Source organism: Typha angustifolia, chromosome 2, assembly GCF_048772165.1.
Source record: "Typha angustifolia cultivar Huaian chromosome 2, ASM4877216v1, whole genome shotgun sequence".
In the NCBI taxonomy this organism is placed as follows: Eukaryota; Viridiplantae; Streptophyta; class Magnoliopsida; order Poales; family Typhaceae; genus Typha; species Typha angustifolia.
Genome location: NC_133240.1, coordinates 9,470,031 through 9,492,305, shown reverse-complemented (window position 1 = coordinate 9,492,305; position 22,275 = coordinate 9,470,031). Strand labels below are relative to the sequence as shown.

The window sequence follows — 22,275 nt, the reverse complement described above, 5'->3', positions numbered from 1 at the left end:
GCCGTCTGGATAAGGCATTTTCATCCCACAAGGCTGGTAAGATTCATCAACAACATGTAAGTGAATTCTTTTCTTGGGCCGTTCTTGATTTCTTTCGAGTTTTTAATGATATTTCTTTGGTAATTTAAAATACACGCATTGCTTCCTCGTAATATTGTTGAATGCCAAATAACTTATTAATTTCTTTATATGACATATCTTGGGTTCTTAGAGTTGGTTGGGATTTGAATTTTGAATGGAGGAGTTGGTCTTATCTCTATCTTGGAAGAGGTATTCTGCTATTTTTTTTCTATTCTTTTATTGAGTTGATTTACGATATTCTCATGTGTTGAAGTTAACTTACGATATAATAAGTGCTATGGTATGTTTTGTATTCTGGGTCTGGGAGTTGCAAGGGAGGAGTCGGTTCTATCTTGGAAGGGGGATTCTTTTCTTTGTTGATTGATTAAGTTTCTATTTTGATGCTATATTGCAATGTCAAGGTGATACTTTCGTGTAAATATGAGTCTGCATTTTGTTTAGAGTTTATTAGAAAATTGTTCATATGAGTCAAGATTCAAGAAGACGTGGGACCATTTCTTGGCCCAATTCTTGATGCCTTGACAAGTTCTTGATCTGTTTTTAGTTCCTTTATATATCTGCTTTTGCTTCTCTTAATGGATGCTGGGAGTTGTGAATTCGAGGGATTCTTTTATTTTCTGGGTAAAAGTATTTATCTTAATGCTATAATGCAACTATATGGTAGTGTATTTTCTTGGCAATTTATGAGCCAAGGGATCTGTTTAGAGATTTGGTAAGAGAAGTGGTGGTTACATGGAGGATTTAATAAAGAGGGTAAATAAGTTAAAGAAAAGGAGCAGATTATTCATCTTATGCTGAAACAGTGACAAGGATTAATTTGTCCTTCTGTTATTGAAGGATTAGTTGGTGAGAATAGGAATTTATTTGCAAAGGCTCGGGAGAAGGGCTTGTTGACTATCCAAGAGTGCCAAGTAAATTGTTTCTCAGATGTAATGTGTATAATTTAAGATCATTGTTCCAAAGATCAAGAGGATGGCCTTTGCGGCCACTGGGGTGCCAAAATGGGCTAAAGAGAAGTCTGAAAGTTAAGCATTTAATGAATGTGTAAGATTCTGCATTCAAAGGGGTAAAGGTAAACATCAAAGGATAACTTGGACTTTATCAGAGTTTCCTTGAGGGGCATTCACAATGAGATTGCAATAACATCACCTTGAGATATGCATTTCTCCATATAGAAATGCGACTGTTTTAGCGGTTTATGATTTGGACTATCCTTGTTTGAGACCAAGTTTCCTTTTTATGATCCAATTCTCATTGATCCCAAAAGCTTGATTCTAGATAGAAGAATAAGAAATTGTGAGCAAAAGTATCAAACTGGCCAAAATAACAACGTTTATTTTGGAGTGGGACATTAAATTTGTGAAAACTACAAGATGATTGAGCAATCAATGATGAATTAGCTGAACTAGAAATGAGTCACATTTTTTGCAAGTCGAAGGTTTCAAATATAAAAAGAATGTGTCATGGCAAATGAGCGATAAGTGATGGCATGACATGGATTGGTAGGATAAAGATGAAACTGTGTTTGGAGCCCCTACATGGATGGAATTCTATTTGGCCTCCAGAGAGGTCTGAAGGATCAGCATTTTTGATGAAGGTGTGTCCGAAGGGATAAAGGAAAATGCTTTAGAATGAGTTGGAATTGATTACATGGTTACAACTGATGACAACGGAAAAAAGATGCATGGATAGCAGAATGACCGATGGTTAAGATATTGAGGAGTTGATAGATAAGAAAAGGCATGATATGACTGGGGAGATGGAAGAAGCATATATACAATAATATGTAGTACTAACTAGTAAATTATTGGAGTTCAATCAATTTAATATCTGATACTCCAAAGGTGACAGGATAGTTAAGAAAACGAAAAGAAAAGGCTAAATCATCATTCACAGGAAGCCTAATAACTTTAGTAGAAAGTAGACGGGGGAAATGTGGGCACAAGAAATAATTTTACACTGAAAAGAAAAGAGCCTTAGGGTCCAACATATTTGTTCTTGTGTGTGTTTTGTTTTCTAAAATATGAAAGATGAAATGTTGTGATTTTATATCTCAGTGGTTACTAAGCATGTCTTGGATGAACTTCCATCTTAAACTCAAACACCATACAAGTTCTTAAGTCAGACAATATGATCCAGTCTGTATAATAAGTTGATCTACTTCTTTGTTGATCCATAGAAAGCCTCAAAATAAACTCATGATACAAGAGCTTAATAAATTAGCGTTTTGTCATTATGAGATTAAGAGAAAGAAACTAAAGGGGCAACAAAGATTATGGCTTTATCGATTTGGTTCGTGTACTTGATGATGATAGTTTGTTGCACCCATTGATCATATATGTTGTCAAATAAGGTTCTAAATAATAGGGATAATAAATAGTCGAACAATATCCTACCGTAGGATGTGAAAATTGTGGCATGCAAGGAAAAGCTACTCTAAAGTGAATGTTACAAGTGCATCCGATATTAAATGATGACAAATATGATGATTAACTCAAGAGTTGTATCCCTCTTATGTATGATGCTATCATATCCCAAGGGAAGTGATTGAATATAGCGATAAACTACTATCAAACTAAACAAGAGGGTAAGAGAAGCCACATGACATACATAGGAGAAATGATGGTTCTACTACCTGTGATCCTTAATATCTATTTTTGAGATGTCTACATATAGTTATTGGGCTAGCAATGGTTTTGACTATGTGCTCAGAAAGCTCAATAGGAGTAGTCATATTTCTTTGTGTGACATTATTGAGTGCTATTCGGTACTAGTTTTACTCGTGTTGTGGTGGTGATAAGGGCGACATCAGTATTTGCATGAGCAACCTTAGAAATTTATGGTTGTAAGTGATGTTTAGTTGTGTTACTCAAGAACTTCTTTATTTTTCTACTTTTGTTATTTTTTCTATTATTTTTCTAAATTTTGGAAACTTTTTTTAATTTGTTGCTAGTTTGAAAATTTTAGGATTTTCTTGTTTTTTATTTATTGAAAAGGTCCAAAAAGAAACTAGAACCAAAATGGTTTAAATTGCTCAAAAATACATAAAGTTTTGTTTCTTATGAGAATTGAGATCGAATCTTTGACTCATGTTTTTATATCAGCATGGATTCATATATTATTGTCTTGACGATGTTTCTTTTTACTGTTCGAATTAATTCTGGTAGTATGGAACTTTCAATTGCGTCTAATTTGTGCTTTTGGGGGAAGTCAGTATGGTGGTTATTTCTACTGGGGCAATCCAAACTTTTGTCAGCTTTATTTATCAACTTCTTTTATTGTGTCAATTATTGCTATAAATTAGCAGTGGATTCTCTGAACCATCACTTAGTTGACTAGTTACCTGAATTATTGTAACAGTATAGGAATGTTACATAATAATTGCAAAGGTCAGAATCTGGTATTACTACAATACAACCATATACTGCATCTTGACTCTGTATAACTCCTATTACATATTTCATTCAACAGCATAGAACTGAACTCATCCCCAAAACACCACCTGAAAAAAGAATATATTCTTGGGTGCCCTTTCCTGATCCTGGTTTCATGTCATACAGGTTGGGTTTATTTTGGTTGAAAAATCCTCATCCTCTTTGTTGTATCCTTCTTTTTCCATGTTTCTTAAGCACTGCAGACTTTCTGTCCTATTTTTTTGGCAGAATTTATCTTTCTATTTAATGTCTCTCCCAGACATTAAATAGAAAGAATATTACATTAACCATTTCTTATTTTTCTCTTAACTTTTCTATTTGATGTGGTTGTTCCATTCATAGTTCTCGTAATTTTTTCTATGTTACTATTCTCATATTCTTTCCACTTACTTCTCACCTGATTTTCTAACTCAGAATGATCAACTACCTCTTCTTACTCAAATCTATAATGTGATTCTTTTTTCTGCTAAAATGTTCTTTGATATCTTCTGACTAGGTGCTTCTCTATAAAATTTTCTAATTCCATCACCATTTGCTCCACATATTGCACTCTTTTCTATATTTCTTACTAAATTAGTCCTTCAGATCCATCTTACTACCTCAATTTATATCCTGTATGGCCGTTCAATAAATCTTGTTATTTTCAGATCTTTCTTATGTTTAGTTCTTTCATCAATTCATTCTCCAAATCAAAAATTTTAAAACTAGAAAAAAAGAATTATCATGAGGCCTCTTACTGTGCAATTCTACTTCCTGACAACTTTAAAATGTGATTCTTGGTTGAAATCTAAATATTGACCAGTCAAACTATAAAATGTCTTCTAGAACTTACTTCATTTCACTTTGATTCTTTGGATTTCTTGATCATCAAAGAACCATCTTTTCGTAGTACCTTCCAGCTTGATTTTTATGTGATAATCCTCTGGACTGAAAACAGACTGAATTCTTGCAACTGTTTAGCTAAGCAATGGGCTCTGCTCACATCTAGAGCTAATCAACTGTTTCTTTCTTCTCTTCTATTTAATTCTTTGTTCAATTCTGTAAGGGTGAGCTTCCTATATTCCCAAACCTTAACAAACACTCCTTACATGATCTTACTCTTATCTTTTCTCAGTTGTCTTTTCCTCTCTCGACTTATTTCTTTCTCCACCAATTTCCACCCAAGGCTTTTCTTCAAACCATGTAATATTCGTTCTCTGTTCTCTGCATGATATAACAAACATTGGACCCAATACCTTATCAGTCATTCTTTCTAACATGTATAAAAAAACAGGTGTTGAACATGGTTGTATTGTTGTAATATCAAACAGTCTTATGTTATAACTAGATTCTGACAATTGCGAAAGTTGGGTAACAAGTCAACTTTTTTCACGATATGATCAAAGAATCCGTTGCCAAATTATAGCAATAATTAGCAGAATAATAGAAGTTGGTATATAAAAGCTAACAAAAGTTGAGATTATTCCAACAGGAACAGCAATGATATCAACTTTCTCCAAAAGCACAAATTAGGAACGAAGCAATTTAAAGTTTTCTACTGACAGCATCTATTTGAATAGTAAAAAACCCGTTGTCAAAATATTAATATACGAATAATATGCTGACATTAAAACATGAGCCAAAAACTCAGTCTCCATTCTCATAATAAACAAAACTCTGTGCATTTTCAAGCAATTCATTCGGTTGTTTTGGTTCTAGTTTCTTTTAAGACTTATTCAATAAGAAAAAAGCAACAAAAATCCTAAAATTTTTAAGACTAGCAACAAATTAAAATAAGTTTCTAATGGTTAGAAAAATAATTTAAAAAAAACAAAAGTAGAAAACTAAATAGGTTCTTAAATAATACAACTAAATATCACTCACAACCATAAATTTTTAAGATTGATCTTACAAATACTGATTTCACCCTCGTCACAATGACAATACGAATAAAAACTATTCCGAAATATCACCCGGTAATGCCATACAATGATCTGTGACTAGCGTTCTATTGGGCTTTCAAAGCACCATAGTCATAGTCAAGACCATTGCGACTGTAACTATATATAGATGTTTTTAAGTAGATTTAAGGAATCAGAGGTAGCTGAACCATCCTTTCGCCCATGAATGCCAAGTGGCGTCTCTCACCTTTTTTTTTAAAGTTTGATAGTAGATTTATCACCATATTTAATCCACATCTCCTAGGATAGCGTGTATCATGTGTAAGAGGGATGCAACTCTTTAATTAATCATCACATTTGTGATCATCTAATGCCGATGCACCGATAACATCCGGTCTGGAATAGCTTGTCTTTGCATGTCACAATTCTCTCATCCTACAATGGGGTATTGTTTGGTATTGTTCGACCATAAATTATCTGTATTATCTAAAATCTTATTCGATAACTTATCTGATCGACAGATGAAACTAACTGTCATTATCAAATACATGGTCCAAATTGATAAAATTATCATTTTTTTTTGCTCCTTTAGTTTTTTCTCTTAATCACATAATGACAAAACATTAACTTATTCGCCTCTTGCATGGGGAGTTTATTTTGAGGCTTTCACATTGACCGGATAAAATTGTTTAATTAAAGATCTTGCTTGGTTTTGAGTTAAAGTTGGAGGTTTATCTAAGCAATGCTTAATACATCATTGAGATATAAAATCATCCCAAGTTCATCTTTTATATTTTGGAAACAAAATAGACAATAGACATGAGAACATATATGTTGCACCATAATAGACAATAGACTGTAACAATTGTGACTTTGATCTTGAAACTGCTAAACATATTTGTGATTTGAACATGACATGACAAAATTTTGTTCTGACTCTAATGGCAAACTCTTTATGGCAACTATGGAAGTCTAGAAATTCTATCAATATCAAGGCTCAGCAATTTTCCTCCTATAATTGTTGGCGAACTATTATTACTATGATTATTGACTATTTTAACATCAATAGAAGTTCTAAATCTTTGGAAAAGGAACCTCCTTCACCTTTAATCAAGTGGTCTCCGCTTTCATATCCTTGGGTAAAGCTCAAGTACGTTTGGTTCTTTTAACCCGACAACTGGTAAGGGAGGAGTAGGTTGACTTTTATGAGATGCCGATGCTGATTTTTTTTGTTTTTTTTTGTTTTTTGTTTTGTTTTTGCAGGTGGGGCTCCTGGTGAAAGTGCACTGACTACTGAAGCTTGGGCCATGTGCGAGGATTTGGAGAGCCGAAAATCTCAGCATCCACTACTTGATCATTAAAACGGACTCCGAACAGCTCACTCAGTTTTCGGCCAAAGGAGTAGGCAACTAGACTACAAAAGACCTTATTAAGGATATACTACACTTCTATCTTTCCTTTGCGAAAGTTAAAATTAAGCACACTCTTAAAAAAAGGAAATTTTATTGCTAACTATCTAGCAAAGCACGCTAGGTTAACCTCTTCCCTTTTTTTTTGGACCGGCTCAAAGATGACGAGCTTTCCTCTGTCTTATGCCTCAATGCTATTGGTTCCCTTCATTGGGCCCTCTTAGATGCAACTTTTATTGACCCTTAAATTATTGATTGTAATTTTTTGGGGCACCTTGCCATTTTTTATTGAAGTTCTTAATTATCAAAAAAAAAAAAACGCTCATGTCTTTTCAATCTGAGCAATTATTTCTTCAATCTGAGCAATTATTTCTTGCGCCAAAAATTTTCCCTATATTTGTCACCATAGTTCGTAGGCTTCTTTTGAGTAATGATTTATTGTTCCTTTTTCTTACTGTCATTTGTTTGGACGTGGTTTAGGTTTATTTATAAACTATCGAAACACCGGTATAAGATAAAATGAGTTTAGAGCAATCTACTTAAACATATTCTTCTCTCTCCTCTCCTCTCCTCTTCCACATAATATAATCCATCCATTAAAGAGTTTTACAGTCATTTGACAAAATATCTCTTAAATTTACTACTTTTTCATGTCACATTAAGTACAATCATTGACACTACTACCGGTTGACAAACAACACCATAATTTTCTATGGAATGGGAGCATTAAGTGCTGACACATGCATTCTTGGAGGGCATGTTTGCCTGCGCCTGTACAACCATATGCCACATTTATTCATTACTGCGTTATATGAGCAATGGAGCATGGGCCATCACTAAGCCCCAACGTGGATCCACCTACATACATTACATTGAGAGAGAGAGAGAGACAGAGAGAGACAGAGAGAGGGAATAATTGTATTAGAAAAATGAAAAATTATTGCAGGGGCTGCAAATGATTTTGTTTCTCTGAGGTGAATGCCAATCCAAGAAAATTGTAGTGTAATGGTGCAGCAAGTCTGAAGCTTCTTTGTTGTAACATCACTCATTGTTCACATTAGCATACAAAGCTTCTTTGTTGCAGGGCTCATCCAGAGTTGTAGTCATGTTGTAAGTGGCACAGAAATGGTTCAGATCCACATAGTTGCATAATTTTAACAAAGAAAATTAAAAAGGGCACAGAAATGGTACAGATCCACAAAGTTAAACTAAACAAAACAAAAAAGAACGAAAGAAAGAAAGAAAAAGAAGCCTCATCATCGTCAACATTCCTCTATAATACATCATGCACCATTCCTAGGTGCAAAAATTTGAGCTCCATTGAGAGAGGGCTCCCTCCTTTTCATTTTTTTTTTTATCTTATCTCATGTTATCCTTATTATATGATACAATCACTGTTGATTCATAAGGATTAGATCTGTGAGATGCATCTCCTATGGCATGCAGTAATATGCTTTGCCTGCTTAGTCTCCTCCTTCCACACCTTGCCAATGTCCTCTGCAATCCTCACAGCATCCAGTGATGCACCTGAGAGCCCTCTCTTTGTGAACCCAACTGCATAAAGCCCACACTTCCCCTTCCACCCATTTGGGAATGGTTGCCTTGGGAACCCCTCTTTGGTGAAGAAGTCTGTGCCCTGAAAAAAAAAGGAAAAAAGGAAAAAAGAAGAAGAAAAGATTAATCCCCTTATTAATCACAAGGATTTGTCTAATGAGTTCTAGGTAACATGCAACGCCCCCCCCCAACGACCACTAACTACCATCCATTTTAACAAAATGACAAGAAAATACCTCTCTGAGCATTGTATATCAAGGGTATAATTGTCAATATTGCTAGTAAATTCTATCATTTTTCCCCTCTTATTTCTACTCTACTATGGCGTCAGACACCTAACTACCATAACTGTCGATCCAACATGAGAACGTGAACATAGAACATTAATAGGGAAAAGAAGAGAGACAGAGAGAGAGAGAGAGAGATCTAACTACCTTCAACCAAGAAGGAACATTGCTGCGGTAGCCTGTGGCCATGACGACCGCATCGACATCAAGAACTCGGCCATCGACGAGCTCAACTCTGCCATGTGAGAACTTGTTGATTGCTGGCACCACCTTGATCTCGCCGGATTTGATCTTCCCCAGTGTTCCAATCTCCAAAACAGGGGTCTTTCCCTCTGCTTTCTTCAGCTCCAGCGGCCCCGCCGCCGGCCGCCGCAAGCCGTACTTTTCTATGTCCCCAAGTATCATCCTTGACATAGCTAGCAAGATCTTATCCACCATCCATAATGGCATCCATTTCATCAAGGAGAAGGATAGCTCATAGGTTGATATCCCAAGGATCTCCCTTGGTAGCACATGGACCTGGTATGACATACATTGCTGGTATGTTAATGGATATGATACGATATCAGAGCGAGCTTTGCAAGGGGGATGGGTTAAGAGTTTGCTTACCGAGTCGCGAACGACCATGGTAGGGTAGGCGTCGTGGTGGCAGAGGTCGAGGCAGACCTCCATGCCGGAGTTGCCGCAGCCGACCACGAGCACCTGCTTCCCGCGGTACCCCTCGCCGGACTTGTAGTCGGCGGCGTGGACGACCGGCCTCCCGAGATCGCTCAACCCTTCCACCTCCGGCATCACGCAGTCCGCGTTCTCCCCTGTGGCCACCACCAGCCACTGGCATATGTACTCGACCTCGACGCCCCGCGGGCCGCCCCCCGCTCCGGCGGCTGCGACGACGCTCCGCACGCGCCACATCCCGCACGTGTCGTCGTACTTCGCGGACTGCACCGTCTCGTTGAACTGCGGGTTGATGTCGAAGCGGGCAGCGTACGACTCCATGTAGCTTATGAACTGGTTCTTGGACGGGTACTCCGGGAAGTCATCGGGGAAGGGGAGCTTCGGCAGTTGGCAGAATTGCTTAGGGAGGTGGAGTTTGAGACGATCGTAGGTTCGTTTTTGCCACAGAGAGGCAATGCAATCCGACCTCTCGAGGATGACGAAAGGCACGCCAAGCTCTTTGAGGCAGGCACCGACGGCGAGGCCAGAAGGGCCGGCACCGACGATGAGGGGCCCGTTGACCCACTTGCATCTCCTCTTGAAGAGGTCCTCGTGATCGGACAAATGCGCCATGATCGAAGAGCTAGCTAGCTGGGTAGGAGTAGTAGAATAGTAGCAGCTAGTAAGTGGTAATGGATCAAGCTAAGTAAAGTGGAGAAGGGTGGGGGAAGAGGAGGGGAGTATAAATAGAAGGTGGGAGGGAGGGAGGGAGAGAGGAGAGGGGGGTGGGGGTGGGAGTAGCCATGAGAGCTGCATGTGATGGAGTGGAAGCTACTGCATTGGGTGGGTCTTCAGCAAATGATAAGCCTACCAGTCTCATGCATTTCTTTATGCAAATTTTTTATTTCTTCTAGGACGAAGCCTCCTTGATATTTACTCCCGTTACAAATATATTTCTCTTAAAAGTTGAATGAAGCTATTAGATCTTGTTATTACTATTGATATGCCCCTGGTTTCACACTATCCTATTTTGGAGAACAGCCAGCACATAGAGATAAGGTCTAGATGAATGCCAAGAGGAAACAACCACGAGTTAATTATATAATTTCCAAGGTTTTATTCTTCTATACAGGTTTTTCTCTATCAAGTCGGATCTAAGGTTGGATAACTGAAAGCTAACTTTAGCGCAATTCCTCAACAAAAATTATGGTCAGAATGATAAGGTACTGCTGGAACTTTTAGTTGTTCAAGAACCTTTCTTTCTTTCTTTTTTACTTTAATTTTCCTCTCTTTTTTTTAAAAAAAATAAAAAAAAAAGATTTAACTGAACTCCTCTGCAGTGATCTGCAGTACCTTTTCTTTTTGCAGTAAACCCAATGTACTGACTGACTGACTGTATTCTGACTCAAAACTTTATCTCCATCCAGTATTAATCTAAAGGGCTTTAGATTCCCATCCTCCATGGCTGCAGCTGCTGTGCTAACGCATTTGCTGAGCTCACAAAGTGGCCAAAAGATTGCAGTCAGAAAGACAACTAGTTTGCACTACAACAACCAGCTAAAAAGAATGTATCAAAGGTGTCAGAAGTTTCAAGGGACGAGAGAATTGAATCAGAGTTGCAAGCAAAACTATATTCCCTAAACTGATAAGATCATTCGCAGTGGGGTCAATAGGATCTCATCTTGAGTACTCTTCAAGAGCTGGAGAACCCTCCTTTAGCTTTAATGATGTGAATTAAAACATTGTTAAACTTCTTTACATCCAGATGAAGAGTGGTCCTGAACCAGTAAGAGCATATGAAAAAGGATGAATAGAATTAATTGTTTATGTACTATAAAGTCCAAAAAAAAAAAATAAGCAGCAAAGTACAAAGCCCACCTAATTATAAGATCCCATTTCTTACGATTGCTATGGTTGGTGGTGTTTCTTTTTAGCAAACTTAAAGAGGCACCTTCTTCCCCGGTGAAGCATTTGGCAGCATTAGTGAGCCTACAATTAATTGTTTCAGCTTAGATTGCATTGGAAACTGGAAGCCACTCTATGCCAAACTGGCAAGCATAAGATGAACCTGACAAAAAAATCCAGTTGCTTAATTAGTAGTACCTATCTTCTTGATATATAGCAATCTTATAATAATCCTTCTGATATTCCCATGCTCACCAAGCATATATAGCAAAGGGTTCATCATTCAAAATCAAACTAATTACTAGATTTTAATTTCATCAATTTAACTATAAACCGCAGATATATTCTTGACCTTAAAAGTAACGTCATGAAAATATATCCATGCAAACCCCGTTTGATAAGCTGGGATAAAGGATACGTTAAGACTGCAAAGAAATAAGCCTAGAAAACTATAAGAAGATAATATAATAATTAATAAATATTTATATTTATATTTTTTTTAAAAATAAGGTCAGTTTGGTCATTTTAATCTCTTATTTAAAACCAAATACTTTTTTATTTTATTTTTTGAAAAAAGAAACAGCAAAAAGGAATATAAACAGTTAAAAAACGCCCATAAGGCGATAACTACTTAATCCACGCCCGCGTGGCGATGCGCCGGCCAGCGGGCCCCACGAGAACTACCACGTGGCGAGTCCGGGTCAACTTAAATTGTGGGCCCGGCTGAAACAGCCTTTACAGTTGGCGCTTCCCCCGCGACCCATCTCGCTAACCACTTTCCTCTATTCTCGTGTACTTTAGCTGCATATTTTTAACCCATTAATGCGGTGAGGTTAAATACACATTTTAACCCATGCATAAAATTAATTTACCTTCTTAATACTTTTCCTTTTTTTTTATCGAACTAATTCTTATACTTATAACTAAAATAAAACGGTTAGAGTTTTTAATGTTTTAGACGGAGCTCCGTTAATGGTTAAGTTTATAGAAAAATTTAACGCGTAAGTATACGATGAGATACAATATATTTAACCCAAATAATAGTGTTTTTAATATAAAATAAGAGATAGACTATATGTCATACAACCCTAGAAATAGATCTTCTCACAAAACCTTTCATAATACCCTACTCTTAAATTTAAGCTTACAAAGAAATAAGCCTAAAAGACTCTATATGCTAAGATCATAGAAATATATTAAGTAGACAAATTAAAGATTAAAAAAGAGAATTATAAGTAGAGATATTAGTTTTGCATCTCTGAGAATAAAAGTAACTCCATTTTTTTTCAGCTTTTTTTTTTCTATAATGAAAAATATCATATACCACAAAAACTTAACATGTAGTAGTAGGTTTCTACTTAGTAAGTAGGTATACAATTTGTAATAGTTTAAATCAATTGTGAGTTAGATATATTCTTTTGTTCTTCATCTTCTTCTTCTTCTTCTTCTTCTTCTTTTGTTTGTTTATCTTGGCGTGAGGTTTGAGGAATGAAGAGGAGTGATAGCTAGTGAAGCCCCACTCTCTTGTTTGAGAGTGAGGTTTTTAATGGTGGGGAGGCATGTGCATAGAACCTTGTTAAAAAGAAATTTTATTTTAATTTTAATTTTTATCTTTGTCTCTCTCTCTCTCACTCTCTCTCTCTCTCTCCTTTTGAGATAGGATAGGGATTTGGCTTTTGTTTAAGTCCTTGAATTATATACTCTCTAGGGCATGGGAAATGAGTACATCCATCTTTGCCACCTTTTGCTCCTGCCCACTTGACTTCTCCAAACCAAGGCTTCAAAAAGTTAGAAGCCCTCCAAAAGCTAGCTAACACACAAAGGATTTTTTCTTTCATCTAATTATTTAACTGCTTATATAAATATTTAATATACTAAGTTGTTTAGTTTAGATTTCGAGATATGCTATGTATATCATCGAGCTAATACTCCAAACTAAATATCATCTAGAGATATTGTTTCAAAAATATCGTGCTGCCGAGCTTCTCCTTTAAATCATCAAGCCACGACAACGTCAAATCGTTAAGTCAAGTTAAATCATTAAACCATTAGTATTTTTTTAAATAATTATTTAAAGTTAGAGTCGACGTAGCATAGTAGAGAGGTAGGTAGGTAAAGCAACATAGAAAATTGATATGAGAATGTTAAGCATCATGGATGGATGAGAGCTAGCACAGGGATGTGCATAGATGTGTGAGCTTTGTACCCATTGTATATTACCACCTTTTATTACTTGAAACAATTAATTAAGAAACTTTGGTGTGATCTTTGCTAGCTTAGATATATGTGGGACTTTGGTGTTAGCATGCATTCTTTGAGTTAAATTTTATGATACTTTTGAGGCGCATTGCATGGTCGGTGTATTTATTATTTTGATCATCGAAGCAAGCTCGATGGCGAGATTTTTTTACATCGTTCAACTTTAACGATATAAATATTAAAAATAAATAAATAAATAAATATAACAAAGTGAGATGTTAAAGTACGTGGTACACTCAAGGCCTCCAAATATTTTCGACAAATGTAATATTAAAATCCTACCGCTAGGGTTTCGCGCATGCGTGTGAAATGATGCCCATTTTTTTGATAACAACTTCGTAGTAGCTTCCTATAAACCATTGTTAATTAAGTGTTAATTAACGAGTAATCTCTAGATTTGATTGGAAAGTGCTTTTTTTTTTTCTTTTCCTTTCTTTCTACTTAAGGGAACTCAATCCTAATAATGAATGCCAAAGAAAACAAAAGAAAAAAATCTATGTTTGCTTAACCTTTTCTTATTCAAAATTAAATCTTGAATAGTTTATTAACTTAAACTTCTAATTAAAATTATATATATAAAAATTTCTCTCGAATCTATAATAAGAATCTCAGATGATCAATCACATGGAAGATCATGGATAATGACAAGAATAATCATTTGGTGCCACATTAATTGCTTAGAAATCCAATAATTGTTCTTCTGTCATGTTCTCCTTCTTGACCCAATTCACCCATTAGGAAAATAAAATTAAGATTTGAAGTACCTTCATCAAATTAAGATTTAATTTCCCAAACTTTGACCGCCGATCGAGGGCTAGATTCGATTAATTTGGTCGGTACTTAAAACGGTTGGGAGTTAGTTAGTACCCATGTTAGGTATGCATGTGGCATCATAATTTTTATTTTAATTCATTAATCCTTGTATTTATAGGATGAGAAATCTTATTATTTCGAGGAAAAATATTTTGGGGCATGTAATGTGCATGAGATCATGTGTTGATGTTGGTAATGATATTAATATATATATATATATCCATGTGGTTAGGACTAAAAACCTTTTCCTAGATGCATCACATGGAAAGCAAATGATTTAGAAGTACTAATTGGTTGGATTTAGAACTAATACTACTATCTTTTCTTGTGCTTAGAGGAACATGCTTCTTGACATGCATGATTATGTTTTAAGGCAGTAAGAAACCTCAATGTTTAAGGGAACAAGAAGATTTAGCCGAGAGATTTTTTAGGGTTTCAAGAGTTAAGTTCATGGCCTCTTTTTATTTCAATTTATTTTAAAATTTATTAGAGTAATAACAGTATGTCCTCGTAAATGCTCTCTCCCCAAGGTTCATGAACTATTTATCTTATTAGTTAGAGAGAGAGAAAAAGCGACGGCTCAATTGCTAGGCTACTAATTGGGCAGCTGCTTAGAAAAAACCCTTATTTTTCAAATATATATAAATATTTATGTAAATAGAAAAAATTAGAGTAGGAGGTTAGTCATACCTTAATATATATATATATATATTTTCCTTTTTACATTGATATAGTTTGAAGGTATCTTAGTTAAGCATGTAGATATGGCCAAACATAACTTAAATCTATGCTTAACACTTGAAAGGATCCAGCATGCTTCCTACTGACCATTTTAGATTCTGTTTACTTTGTGAATGGAAGCACATGAGATCATATGATTGCTAATCTAAGAGAGAGAGTGATAGAGATAGAGAAAGAGAAAGAGAGGTCATTGGTCAAAGGAGATGAGCTTTGCTCAGATGTATAATATAATTATGAAGCACCAAACTATAATTTAATTATCCACCAGCCTTTTGGCTGCAGTTAATTATATAATCAAATTAAAAGGCAAAAGATATGTTATCCTGAAGAGGAAAAGGGAAGATGATATGACTACTAGGGTCTAAGGCAAGATTCCAAGCCTGATTTTGAAATATTATTCCCCTTGTGATGCCTAACATCACATAAAGTTGAGATACTCCTCTTTATTTACTACCCATTTGTTTGATGTGATCTTCAACCAATGGTGGTGGTCTTTTTTCCTTGAGCCAAATAGCACTTTCACATGCAATAATAATAATTTTTCTTGTCCCACTAAATATCGATGCTGCTATAGTTTGAATCTCAGTGTTTTTAATATAATATGAGCTTTTTTAACTAACAGAGTTTTTATCCTACTAGTGACTATTCTTTCAGTTCCTTTGTTAAGGTTTGTTATATTAGTTGGTGCAATAATATCTGAACTCTTGTCCTAATCGATAACTATTACTCAGTATAACAACTCTTAATTTATATATATATATATATATTAAAACAAATAAGATAGTATTTTTTATTCGTACATCTGACAATTATAATCATATCTGTTGTAATTATATGTCTGCGTGTATTAAATTTAGGGTGTGATCGCAGTTGTTCAACATATATAATCGATTACGCCTGCTGAAATTTTCGGCAGGCGTAATCGATTATTAAATTAAGATAGATAATTAAATTTTAAATTATTTTATTTATTTCAAAAGTCAAATCGAAACAATCGAACCTTCTATGCCAAAGGACACTTTTACGAATAGTTCACATACCTAATGACGTGGCAGCAGCTGAACCTTCCATATTTTCCCTGATATGATTACAATTTTGAGAATTAAATAATAATTAGACTAAGACCAATTATTGCTCTTTTCCTATTCACCATCTAATTGATTTTTATTTTTCTACGCATAGATTTTTCACCATCTGACGATGGTGTTAACAAAAACAACAAATAATTATTTTATCCTCAATTTTTATGTAAATTAAAAATAAAAATAAAATAGTTTTATATATATATAAAAAGAATATTTTAGAGGTTTTTTCATAATTAAGAAGATAAATATGTTACGACAAAAAAAATGAAGGGTTTTTATGAAAATAGACCGAGGGTCTAGATGTAAAATGGGCCTAGTTTGGGCTTTCCTCACCAAATGATAGAAGCCATTACCTTAATGGGCTTTTAATTTAAGGTTATATTTGGCCCTAATTTGGGCCGAACTATATCGTGGATGTGTACTTTCCAATACTACCCATCTCGATCACCTTCGACTCCGCTTCGGAACTCCCTCTCTCTCTCTCTCTCTCTCTCTCTCTCTCGCTCTCGATCGATCGGCGAAATGATGCAGACGACTTGGAGACGCTCGGGGCAGCGGTTTCTCGAGCAATCGCCTGCTCTTGCCACCTTCAAATCCATCTATCCCCTCTCCTGTTCTGGTATGTTATCCTCCATGTCGTTCCTAGGGTTAAATTTTCATCTTTTTGGGAACAATTGCTCCAGATCTATCACGATCTCCTCAAGTCTTTTATGCGGTTTATTGTATTTGATCGTAATGATGGTTTATAGGGGCGGAGTTTGGAATTGATCACCCTCGATATGTGTCGACCATTTCGGCCAAAGGAACCGGGCATCTCGTCCGCAAGGGCACGGGTGGGAGGTCGTCGGTGAGGTAATTTTTTTCCCTTTGCTACATTAATGTCATGTTTGGAATGGAAGATTCGTGAACGGGCATATATTGGATCATTTACATTCTACCATGGGATGGAATCTGGAATTTTGCTCTTTTATAATGTGGATTCAGTTTAGGCATTGAAATGCGTATTCACCTCACTAGAACTGGATGCAAATTTCTGCAGTGGAATTGTTGCGACTGTTTTTGGAGCTACAGGATTTCTTGGTCGTTATGTTGTCCAACAGCTTGGTGAGTCCTAGGATGCTTAATTCATAAATGTGAATACATCGGAAAGATGTTTAATTGATAACATTGGATGGTTAAACAACGGTTTCTGTGCTATGAGCTATCCAAATTCCAGAGCTTGTGGTCCTGCACTTGTTTCACTGTAGAACTTTGCTTATAGATCCCTCTGTCAGTTTTCTATGGAAAATCAAGATGTTGGAAATTTCATGATCATATTACACATTTGCCAAAAATTAACATGAAGTGTCTATGCCTTCTACAGCTAAACTAGGTTCTCAAGTACTCGTTCCTTTTCGAGGATCTGAGGATTCTCAGCGGCACCTCAAATTGATGGGCGATTTGGGTCAGGTGCAGACTTACTTATTAATAGTGTTAAGTTTATGCACCAAACACTGCATATTCCATATAATTTACTTTGCTGAAGAGTTTTTAAAATTTCACAATTTTGTTTTCATTTTTTTGTGCTTTCAGATTGTCCCTATGAAATATAATCCAAGAGATGAAAGTTCAATCAAAGCAGTGATGGCTAAGTCAAATGTGGTTTTGAACCTCATCGGTTTGTATGTTATGCTTGGCTTCTGTAACACATTATCGTAAAGGATACTAGTAAAATAGTTATTGGCTTTTGAAATGACAGGAAGGGAGTATGAAACAAGAAACTACAGCTTTGAGGAAGTTAATCATGCCATGGCCGAACAACTTGCAGTGGTAAGCTTTTGCTAACTTTCATATATTCATTGTTTGCTTATTTGGAACAGATTTACTTTAGAGAGAAGATCTATTGTTTGAGTTTTGAGCTTCCTTTGAAATATTTCTTTTTATGGTCAGCATTATTTGGTTTGCTTGTTAGTGCTGGAGTATGAAGAGATAGTTGATTATGCTAAACTTATTGGATGTAGCATCATTGTAAGAAGTAACTATTATAACAGATGCAACCTAGCATATTTGGGAATGAGCTAAACAGGGTGAGATATGGGAGATATAATCATACAATGATAATTGAGATCATCATGAACTCTTTTTTTTATTTATTAATTTTTTTTTCCTCTTTTTCATCTTCTTTTCCAACTTCTTGCATGTTAGTGAGTCCACAGTATCACAATATTAAAAGAAATTTTTGTTTTCCTCATATGGGATTTTGTCACAAATCCTCTTAGCACTTACAATATTGAATTTTTTTGATAGTTTTGTTGATAGTTTAGGTCTTTAAGAGATGCTTCCTGATATGGTTGTTACTTTGGCGAGTAGACTCAATTTGTGATGTAAAAAGAAACTAAGTAAAACCCTACAAGATGCAAAACTAGTTTGAGAATTTGACTACTTTTGTTCCGTTGTATGCACTGCTATAGTGATTGGATTGCTGCTTTTATGGGCTTGATGTAGATTGTGTTTTATTTAAGCTCCATGCTAAGTTAATTTTATGGGCATAATTTATTAGCATTTTAATATTTGTTTTCCTACTTTTACTCCCTTCTTTGCTTGCATGATGGTGATCTAATGCTTAGACGACCTTCTTCTTTTCTGAATAAAGAATGCAAGAACTTGTTTACATACTATGCAGATTGCAAAAGAACATGGAGGTATCATGAGATTTATTCAAGTGTCTTGCCTAGGGGCATCACCATCATCTCCCTCAAGAATGCTAAGGGCAAAGGCTGCAGCTGAGGAATCTGTCTTAAGAGAGTTTCCTGAGGTTACTTTTTTTCAGTCTGATCTTTACATTTATAGTTGGTTAGAAATATTAGGATGGAAGGTTGTTAACTTTTGTAATTCCTCAAGCATATAGGCCTTAAAAATTATTGCTATAGCCAAGGTAAAAAAGGTTCCTGCTACGGGCTTTGAGTTTTGGTCAAGAGTGATATCTAAGCGATGGAGATTACCTTTCATTTTTTACGGCGACTTTCAAATATTACTTGCTTCTTGATGTAGTCTAGCTTGAGGTAGTAATTGGGTCAGAATTGATCCGGAGTTTGGGCTTGTTGAATTGGAAGTTTGGAGCAACACTATTAAGTTGTTAAACTGTGTATTGCAATAAGTGTTAGAGACAACTATTGCAATACAAGATGATACGAGTATTTTACTGCTCTTTCTCTAGGAAGAATAAAAGGGATTCTAAATTCGAGGAACTTGTCTTATTCCTAGTTCTCAGATTTTCACTTTGGCAACCAAACTTAAGATGTTAATATGAGGTATTGGATATTATTATCTTCGGGACGTGAGAGGTTATGTTTGAAGTTCTCTTCTCCATGTTGAGAGCTAAGTTAAAGGGACTGCAGCAGTTAATCTGTCAGATTGACAAGTCTTTTAAAATGAAACTTTTGGGTCCGACTAGTCAGAGCCTTTTAGTTCTTGCAACATCATATATGCTTTCTAGGCTTAAAAGAAGTGATATTCCTTCATGAGCTACCTGACATGTCTTATCATGCAAAGGATCAATGTGTCTAATTGTTGGGTTTTCTTTGTTTTGAACTTTTACTGTTGCTGTCAGTTCAAAAAGAAAAGAAAAATACTCATAGCTAGTAACCTTATTAATCCACTGCTGTCTTTTAATGGTTAAACTGTAAAAAGTGTTATGTAGGATTTGCATGGGACGTGCCTCTCACATGGAGGTAAATAGTTATATTTGCTTAGCTGTATTAAGCCTTATCTATTTGTAACGTGTTTCACAATTATCAGGCCACAATTATGAAGCCTGGGGTCATGATTGGCACAGAAGATCGGATTTTGAATAGATGGGCACAATTCGCAAAGAAGTGGAGTTTTCTCCCACTCATAGGGGGTGGATCTACAAAGTACTTATGAAGTTGCAGTAACCCCTTCTATAATTAGATATTATTTGAGAAAGTTATTCTTGTTAAAACATTAACAATTTTCTTTGTTCACGACTAAGTAAATCCATGAAAACCTGCAAATTATATCTCCTGTAATTGTGCCTGCAGGATTCAACCAGTTTATGTTGTTGACGTGGCTGCTGCCATTATGGCTTCCTTAAAAGATGATGGTACCAGCATGGGGAAGGTCTATGAGCTTGGTGGACCGGAGGTTTTTACTGTACATCAACTGGTAATTCTTGTGAATCATTACTTTCTTGTGGAAGTTAAGACTATCAAGAAATTTGATATGTGGAATAAATATTTGTTGGTTAGTTTTCTTTAGTTATAGCTAGTTGTATTGAAGTTGTACTAAAAGTGATGCATGTTGTAGGCTGAACTGATGTATGACATGATACGAGAATGGCCACATTATGTCAAGGTTCCTTTTCCTATTGCAAGGGTAAGGAAAAAATACATTACTTTTCCAGAGAAAATTTCTAGTTCATCCTGGAGATGTTACTGTTTCTTTTATTTTATATGTTATAATGTTAATCATAAGAAGTAGGTGGCCTCTAGTATCTGTCTTCCTAGCGTTCAATCTATGTTCATGGTGATCTTGAATCAGCATTCAAAGTATATTTAGGGTAAGCTACTTGTTGATTCTGCATGTGTTGACATCTAATGATATATTGCTGGCTTTGCAGGCACTTGCATCTCCTCGGGAGTTCCTTCTGAAGAAAGTACCTTTTCCTCTGCCAAACCCAGATACATTCAATCTAGATCAGATCAACTCTCTTACTGTTGATACAGTCGTGTCTGAAAATGGTGGGTATATTTTGGGAACATCTTATGCTATAGTCAAGCATTGCCTTTTGCATCTCTCTTACTACGTGACTTTGTCTTGTGCAGCTCTAACATTTAGCGATCTTGGAATTGTACCGCACAAATTGAAAGGCTACCCAGTGGAGTTTCTCATGTGCTACCGTAAAGGTGGGCCAGCTTTCGGCTCAACTATCAGCGAAAGAGTAACAGGTTCTGAGTTCTGAGCTTCAGATGGAAGATCTTTTAGTCGCATATATTTTGCATTTGTGCATCTTGTTCAGCTGTTGCCAAAAATGCTGCTGCTTGGAGAAATACCTCAAACTCTAACAGAGATGGCTGTTTTCCTGAATAAGTGAGGAGAATGTAGGACAATTTATCATTTATTAAGCACTAAAGGGGGGGGGGGGGGGGGGGGGGGGGGGGAAACACGAGATTCATCATAAAGGCATGTCCAAGTATATTCTGTGTCTTATTTATTTCCCATTTCAGAAGCTTGTAAAGCCACTGTGTGGAGGCTTTTGAAATAGTTCCCTTCTCTAAGTTGTGCATTTCAGTACCAGTTTTCTGACATATCTCAGAAAACAACTAATGAATTGCTAGGAGCTCTCAAGTCACAAGGTATCTGCCACTGCTATTTGGTTGTAACACTCGTGCTTTCTTTGGCATCTCCATTATCTCAGTTTTGGTTAATGATGCAGGGCTTACTGCTCTTCTAATTGGAGCTGCAAGTATTTGGGTAGCAAACCATTTGACCCAAGAGAACCATTTCCCAGTGTGTAACAATCTCTTCGAATGTTTACTGGATGATACCTATTTATGTAGATGTTGGCGTTCAAACTTCTACATTCAAACATATATGAGACGTCTTACCTACTTATTAGGAAACAAGTCATATCTATAAATTATTCACCTTAATATGAAAGAGAAAATAGTATTTGTCACCATCCCAACGTTGCTGCACAATTAAATGCAGTGGGAGTTAGTCACATTAAAGTCTTCCATGTGATCCATTTTATTTGTCTCTGTGTTGTTTAACTCACTGTCAGAGCCATAGAAGCGTAGCATCCGAGCGTAGCATTGATGTCAATAATATATTTTATATAACGGGATGACGAGAAATTTCTATTTTAATTAGAGAAGAAAAATAAAAAATAAACTAACGACTAAACTTCATTAAAAAATAAATAAATTTCAAGCGTGTTTATAAATGACAGATTAAGCATCACAAAAACCACACTCTTTGAATAAAACATTCACTTAACTCCATCTTGAAAATATTAAAACTTGCGTAGTTGAATACTATTTGTCTTGTAAACCACAGTAAATAGAAAACACACAATTAATGTTGTCCAGGATCTGCGATTATCGACAACGGCCACGTGGAGGCTTATTTAAATCACATATATTAAGTCTTTTCGTAGTCTACTGTTACAGCCA

At 35.8% G+C, this 22,275-nt stretch overlaps 2 protein-coding genes across 2 annotated transcripts; one reads left to right on the top strand and one right to left on the bottom strand.

The window, feature by feature from the left end:
- Positions 1 to 7,695: 7,695 nt before the first annotated feature.
- LOC140774410 (probable indole-3-pyruvate monooxygenase YUCCA5) lies at positions 7,696 to 9,987 on the bottom strand. The gene is made up of 3 exons (XM_073117407.1): positions 9,255 to 9,987; positions 8,793 to 9,164; positions 7,696 to 8,440 (listed from the first exon to the last, which is right to left on the bottom strand). The coding sequence occupies exons 1-3, from the start codon at positions 9,930 to 9,932 to the stop codon at positions 8,216 to 8,218; spliced, it is 1,275 nt and encodes a 424-aa protein (XP_072973508.1). The 5' UTR covers positions 9,933 to 9,987; the 3' UTR covers positions 7,696 to 8,215.
- Positions 9,988 to 16,536: 6,549 nt separating this feature from the next.
- On the top strand, positions 16,537 to 21,247 carry LOC140772890 (NADH dehydrogenase [ubiquinone] 1 alpha subcomplex subunit 9, mitochondrial). The gene is made up of 12 exons (XM_073115134.1): positions 16,537 to 16,721; positions 16,852 to 16,954; positions 17,142 to 17,206; positions 17,466 to 17,551; positions 17,675 to 17,759; positions 17,841 to 17,911; positions 18,765 to 18,896; positions 19,880 to 19,995; positions 20,143 to 20,266; positions 20,408 to 20,476; positions 20,721 to 20,841; positions 20,926 to 21,247. The coding sequence occupies exons 1-12, from the start codon at positions 16,625 to 16,627 to the stop codon at positions 21,060 to 21,062; spliced, it is 1,206 nt and encodes a 401-aa protein (XP_072971235.1). The 5' UTR covers positions 16,537 to 16,624; the 3' UTR covers positions 21,063 to 21,247.
- The last annotated feature ends 1,028 nt before the right edge of the window (positions 21,248 to 22,275 follow it).